General features: G+C 49.3%; 1 protein-coding gene across 1 annotated transcript in view; it reads right to left on the bottom strand.

Moving 5' to 3' along the window:
* Nucleotides 1–677, bottom strand: part of LOC113217970 (aryl hydrocarbon receptor nuclear translocator-like protein 1) — a 73,484-nt gene extending 72,807 nt beyond the window's left edge. The window contains exon 1 of the mRNA XM_052265929.1: nt 585–677. Within this exon, the coding sequence (XP_052121889.1) occupies nt 585–622 (38 nt within the window). The 5' untranslated portion in view covers nt 623–677. The remainder of the gene's footprint in view (nt 1–584) is intronic.
* Nucleotides 678–6,967: the final 6,290 nt, after the last annotated feature.

Genomic DNA, 6,967 nt, shown 5'->3' with positions numbered 1-6,967 from the left:
GGGGGGTGCCGGGTAGGGGTGCCGCGGCGCTGGTCCTCCTCCCGGCGCTTGTTGGCGCGCTGCCCGGAGCGCCGTGCGAGGGCCGCGAGGGCATCCATGGAGTCAAGTCCAAGGACGTGTTACCTGCCCCGGCAGGCACTGTGCCTCGCACCGTGCACAACGCCGCATGCACACTCACACCAACGCTCACACGCCGGGAGCAAGTCAAGGTCCTCAGTGCGTTGCCCACAGGAAGCCTGTCAGACAGCTGGCCAGGTACGCGCGTCCCGCCCGCTTGTCCCCCTCTACGCCACGCCGCGCCACGCCTCGGGCCGTCTTCAACTTTTGGCCACATCCGTCTGCGGGCGCAGCGGGGCGCGGCGGAGCTGCGGTGTTATAGTCGGCAATACTGTTTTATATTTATTTTTTTGCCGGTCCGGCCACCGCTCACTCACCTCCATAATTAATTAAAACCCCGATAACCGTCGTCGTAGCGTCGGAGCGAGTATCCGCCGGTTCGAGTTTAAGACGCCAATTGCTACATTTTTATTTTATGTATATCGTTTTCACATATTTGAAGTATAAATTGGGCCGTTTTCACTCACCTGGACGTCGGTCCGTCGTCGTCGTCCAAGTCGTCCATGTCGCAGAGGTAGTTGACGATCAACTGAAAACAGAGGGAATGACAAGTTAAATTTTGAATCCTGCTGGAGCGTGTGGCGCAGTATACCGCGCCGAGGTCCGGGCACATTTAGTACCTCCTCTTTGGACTACGGGAAGAAGAGCTGCTCTTCAAGGAGTTTATTAAACATATATCGGTATATGGATGGATACTCAATCGGTACACAAAAAAAAAAAAATTAATCGGTTATCCTTTTTAGCGATCTTAACAACACTTCAGCTATCCCGTGCATTCTGACAACGAACAGGCCCCTGGATTAATTTTTTTTAAAACTTACGCGTACAAGAGTGCAACACAAATATTATGCTGTATTTTGCAGAAAATAGTGCGCAAGACCAAGACCTAGAAAAATTGTGACTTGTTATTCGAGGTCTGGTTCCAAAAGCACATAACAGTGGGACAAAATATGAAATTTCTATTGAAACCCGACGAGGGTAATATCGCCTTGTCTCAAGAGAAATTTTGTTCTTTGTGTATCACGCAATATATAAAATTAACTTAATAAACAAGTTTTCATGGAAGAAAAAGTTAGGAAACTTCAAAATTTCCCAGAACTTCCCTCTTGACCCATACGACGCAACTACACTAGATTCACTATTTTTTGCCATTTCTTTTTATCTGATCTCGTCTTCGCGAGAACAAGTATACATTGTAGGCATTGAAACTGAAGGACACACAGGATAAAGACAAAACAACTACCTAGATTCAGTATTGCAGGGTGCATTTGCGGCACAGGGCGTCGCCAAAAGTCCAAAAGTCTAGACTAGTGTCGTATCCTCGGAGATAAGATGCTCGACACGGCGTGGGGTGGGGCGCACGATCACGCCGTATACAGTGCCCGACAGTGTGTAACAATGTTTTCAGCAACCGATGCACTTCCTTGTACTCAAGTGTCGAGCAGCAGGTCAAAACGTCTGCACGATTGTTCGTCATGAACGTTTCTGCAGAGGTCAATGGATCGGTCCCCTGCTCACTCGGTTTTATTATTTCCAAAGGCTGCATCAATCCAAGGCTGCCAATCAATAATCGCCTGTCCCGTAGAGAGTTTAAGTTAAATGCCTAAGTAAGCAGATTGGTTTCGGTTAAGAACGAGGAGGCACCTGATTAGAAGACACTGAGGCACAGACAGACAGAGTATGTGTCAGGGCGCAACTTAGTACAGTCTGCCCCGCAAACAGCATCAGTGGAGCGGCTCAGTACAGTCCTGCTCATGTAATACAAAAGCGAAGCGTCTGAGGGAAAATCACCGTGCGGCGGGCCGTGTCGAACGAAGAAATAAAAAGAGATATGAGCACGTAGGAGAGGTGGGGGGGGGAGGGATAAGGATAGACATCTAAAAAAGCAAAGTGTGCCCGTTAAGCATCATGGCCCTAGTGGGTAGACAAAGCCGCCCTGCCCCCCGGCGCCTGCTAAGACAAACGCGCTAAACGTACACCAGGTGGCTGATTCGCCCCTTTCACATTCGTGGTTAGACTGTACCGCGTACACACTGTAAAAAGCTTACGAACTAAATACTTTGCAGCGTTACGAACAATTTTTGTTCTTTGTATTGCAAAGAAATTGTTCGTATTGCAAAGCGCTTGTTTGTAAGGCTAGACGGATCTTACGAACAATCGGTTTGCATTACGAACTATTTGTTCGTAAGCTTACGAACAATTAGTTCGTAATACAACGCTTCAAAATCCTTCGTAAGCTACGAACGTTTTGGTTTGCATTACGAACCTTAAGTTCGTAAGCAATTTACAGTGCATTGTCAGAGAAGAAGCACTGGAAAAACAAAGATGTTATTCAGTCAACGCTTTGCAAGTGGTGCTTAAGAAATTTCGTATTATAAGTATTACATTTTCTCTGTAATACAAATCAAAGCTTTGTAGACATTACCTAGTGGTGTGAACCAGGGGCACATTGCTACTCAACCCCTTTCGTTTTTCCAGTGTATACACTGGAAAAACAAAGGTGTGAAATCACACCTTTTAAAGGCATTAAAGTTCTAAAGGCGTTTACGTTTTGGATTTTTCAAAATATTTTCTGCTGAAGCAAACCAAGGTTTGTAGGACTAATATTTTCGCACTCAACACAAATTCCGCTTCGGAAGACATGTGATACGTGTCTGAAGAACGGTGAAAGAAGTAACTGACCCTCAGGAATCTACTAAATTTCTTTCATTTGGGATTTGAACCCTATCACATGTAGGCTTGATCGAAGCGGAATTTTGAGCTGAATACGAAAATATAAGTTCTACAAACCTTGGTTTGCTTCATCAGAAAATATTTTGGAAAAACTAAAACGTTTACGCATTTTGACTTTAACGCCCCTGGAAAGGTGTTAATTCACAACTTTGTTTTACCGGCGTATGCAGACCCACCCGCATGCGTGCTGCACGTGGTGCAGCAGGACTACCGAGTGGGGGCGGGGGGCAAATCAGCTGCCTGGTGGTATACGTCTTCGTCGCAAAGGGACGTCATTTGCGCGCTATAAGATACAATCAGAAACTAGGGCACAGTGCAAGTGCGTGTTGCTGCATTGATCACATATGGTAATAGTAGTAAAGATACCCCATTCTACCGGTCCGCCATCTTGATACCCCATTCTACCGGTCTGATAATTTGGTGGGGTAATGTCACAGCGCCGCTCTTTTCGGCTCGCAACCCAACCTAACCTAATTTTCGGGGTACCTTGGGGGTGTCTAACTCCTACCTAATTTTAGGGGTGTCTTTCGGGGAGCCTAACCCAACCCAAGGGGTGGGTCTTATCATCCCCTAACTCAACCTAACCTATCGAGGATTGGCCGAGGGGCGTAAGTTACGGGGGCTTAACCTAGCCTAACGAGGATCGCCCGAGGGATGGTGGTCAACCCTAACCTAACCTATCGAGGATTGGCGGAGGGGCGTAAGAGATGGGGCCTAACCTAGATGCCTAGGTCCGCTCTGTGACGGGTCACGACTCGTCGCAAATGAATGGTATCTTTGGAGCGTGTAACCTAACCTAACAGCGTGCCACCATCTTGGTGCCCCATTCTTCCGGTCTTGTCAGGCGTTCACCTCATTTTATGTCCCCCATTCTTCCGCTCTTGACTCGCATCAACCTAACCCAAGTTGCCACCGTACTGGCTGTTAACCTAACCTAAGGTCGTAAGTGACGCTAACCTGGAAACAGGTTGTAACATGTCACCCGACACCGGTCAAAATAGCGCCTAACCACCGCCCGGGTGAGGTGGCCGTCGAGGAGTCCGCCCGCGCACCGAGTCCGCCGCCCGCGAGGTAGTCGCCGCCTGGGTCCCACCATCCGCCCGGGTCCCGCGCACCACCGGGACCACGGGGTAGTCGCCGCCCGGGTGAGGAGTCCGCCCGGGTAAGGTCGCCGTCGAGGTAGCCGTCGAGGAAGCCGCCATGCTCACCGCGGCCGCGAGACAACCCTTGGATGTCAGACTTCAAAAATCAGGATTGAGCAATCCGCCTAGTGAGAAAATCGTGTGGGGAACGTCATACATTTGAGGTGCGATATCAGCCGCGAGAGCTAAGAACACTAGCGCCACATATTGATGGGTCCTATCAACTGCCCGAAGTGGAGTATGGCTCAAAAAATGCGGAACTGTTCCGTATGTAGCGAGAGGTGGGAGTACCTCATACATTTGAGGAACGGTATCAGCTGCGCGAGATAAGAACGCAAGCGCCACCTAGCGGTGCCGAGTGATGTTCTACTGAGCAACACTCAGTAGCACCGAGTTGTAGTTGCCCCTTCTCGCTCTAAGATCTGCCACATAATGTAACGAGATAATCAGGGGAAGTACCTAACACATTTGAGGAACGATATCAGCCGCGCGAGCTAATAACACCGGCACTACCCCACGCTATTATATGCCAAACCTATCACCGGTCACTGCACTGTTAACTTTAGTTTCCTTGCCCGTCGCTACCCCCGGCACGCCCCGCTCGCATCATGATGCACCTCGCCGAAGTAGTTCCAATGTCCGCCACCAGAGCGCGCACAGCGCTGTGCACCAGGAGTTAGTTCGCGGTAGGTACCCGCCACGCTAGAGTAATGACATTAGGGCTGAAAATCTCCATCCGTCACCATTGACTGCATTGTGCGACAAGTTTTCTCTACCATTCAGTAGCGTGATAGACTGTGGGTGTTAGAAGAAATTTGGAGTTCTGCTTTGGTTTCCGCTGTGCTGCTGTTAGCGCCAGATTTGACTGTCCAGTCTCTCGTTGTTCTTCTCAGCCTTCGTGCTGTGAAAGTGTATGCTCTCTGTGAGCCTTACTTCTTAGCCTTCGTGCTATTCTTAGCCTTCGTGCTATTCTTAGCCTTCGTGCTATTCTTAGCCTTCGTGCTATTCTTAGCCTTCGTGCTATTAAAGTCTTTGCTCTTCGCGAGCCCTGGTTAAGCTCTTGCTTCTGAGCTATTGCCATGTCTTCTCTTGTAAGAGAAATTCTGTCAGAGTGGGAAGGTGGCTGTTATTATACAGACCAATATCTTTCTCAAGCGTATACGGAGATACTCCTCGCTCTCCTTAACGCATCACCTGCAGATCGGGCCGATCCAAGGATCGTGCCTTTTCTACTTGTAGGCCATCTTGCTCACACTCGTGTGCATGGGAATGCCGATCCAAATGCCCAAGTCACCTACCGCATGGCTTTGGCTATGGTGGGGCAAGGATCAGCTGATCCCATTCCTACACCCCATACTCACACAACACTGGCGCGCTCCGCTACACCACTCACGGAGCCGCCACGACCAACTACACCTCCAGCTGGTCCATCGCGACCACGTTCACCCTCTCCGCAACCTGAGGCGGCCAAGCGATCTCTGGAAGAGGATGAGGAGGAACAGGAGGAAGGTCCTACCCTACAAGTACTCCAAAGTCGGGAACGGAAGCTGAAACGCTTCAACACTAAGTTCCGCGAGGAGGTAGTGATGGTCAGGGGCCTTGCCGATACTCTTCCGTCGGAGGACCTGGTGGTCTCTCTCTTCGACACTATGTTGCAAAGACAGAGACAGGCTGTCAACGCAAAAGACGATGACAGGGTCATCCTCGAAATAGAGAGTGCTAAAAACATTGATAATCCCTTGTGGTTCAGTATGAGAAGGGTTGACCAGCTCAATGGGCAAGTGGTCCTTGATAAGCTAGGCCGTGTCCTGAACTCTAATCAGGCCTTTATGGCAAACGGGCAGTTGAAAGTTAGCTTTATTCATGTCCCTACCCCCAAAGCCGGAGGTCGTCGCACGAATAAAGTGCCCAACGAGACCATGGACCAATGGCTACAGAGAATGATTGACCATAAAACCATCTTTTCGCCTGACAACACACGGGACTCCATGTGCTTGGCAAGGAGTATCTTTGTAGCAAAGTCCAGAGAGGGTATGGCACACTCTACCTTTGCTCGGCTGAAGCAACCCGAATCGGGCGTACAACTGAAAGGTGCCAAAACATTGTGTGCCAATGCTCACATTGGCTACGACCAGGCTTGTGGTCTGGACGAGGTCAGGCGAATGCAAGACATATTGCCTGATTATCGCCTCTGTGTCTTTACAGACAAACATGGCAAGGAGTGCGTTTTCAAAGGGCCTTACAGCGCCGGGCGTAAGAATGTGTACCTTCTCCTACACAAAGAACATTTCTCCGCCATATTGTATCCTTGCCAGGCATTTGAAACTCAATTGCAGTGTGAAAAATGTGTTGTTTTTTACAACAACAAGGACGACCACCGATGTGAGGGCTCTTGCTGGCGCTGCTTTGCCGGCGTAATACATGATGATCCCACTGTCCCTCTAGTGCGATGCCCTGACTGTCACCACCAGTTTTCAGGTGATACATGCCTTCAACATCATAAGACAGTTAAGATGCGGAATTCTGACTTCACCAAGTGTGAGGTATTCAGATTCTGCCCTACATGTGAAAAGAGCTACAACACTCTGAAGTCCGGTAAACATGTCTGTGGCTTCATTTACTGCAAAAATTGCAGGGAGAATGTGAAGGAGAACCACCTTTGTTACATGACTAGCTGGCAGGAAAAAGACAAAAAGAAGGGGTGGAAGTATGTTACGGTCTTCTATGATATTGAGACCACTCAGTGCGACCCAGTAGACGGTAAAGAGGACACCTTTGAACACAGGCCAAACCTCCTTGTGTCACAAGCCGTATGCGACAATTGTGCCAATGTGCCTGGCAATGAGCACTTTTGCACTGTCTGCAATACCCGGCAACAGGTATTCCACAACCTGGATGATCCTGCCGCACAAGTTATGGGGCAGTTCCTGGACTATCTGCAGTCCTTTGGGCCAAAGACCCACGTCCTGCTCGTG

Source organism: Frankliniella occidentalis, unplaced genomic scaffold (assembly GCF_000697945.3).
Source record: "Frankliniella occidentalis isolate FOCC.00 unplaced genomic scaffold, Focc_3.1 Scaffold32, whole genome shotgun sequence".
NCBI classification, from domain to species: Eukaryota; Metazoa; Arthropoda; class Insecta; order Thysanoptera; family Thripidae; genus Frankliniella; species Frankliniella occidentalis.
This window is presented reverse-complemented; position numbering and strand designations above follow the sequence as displayed.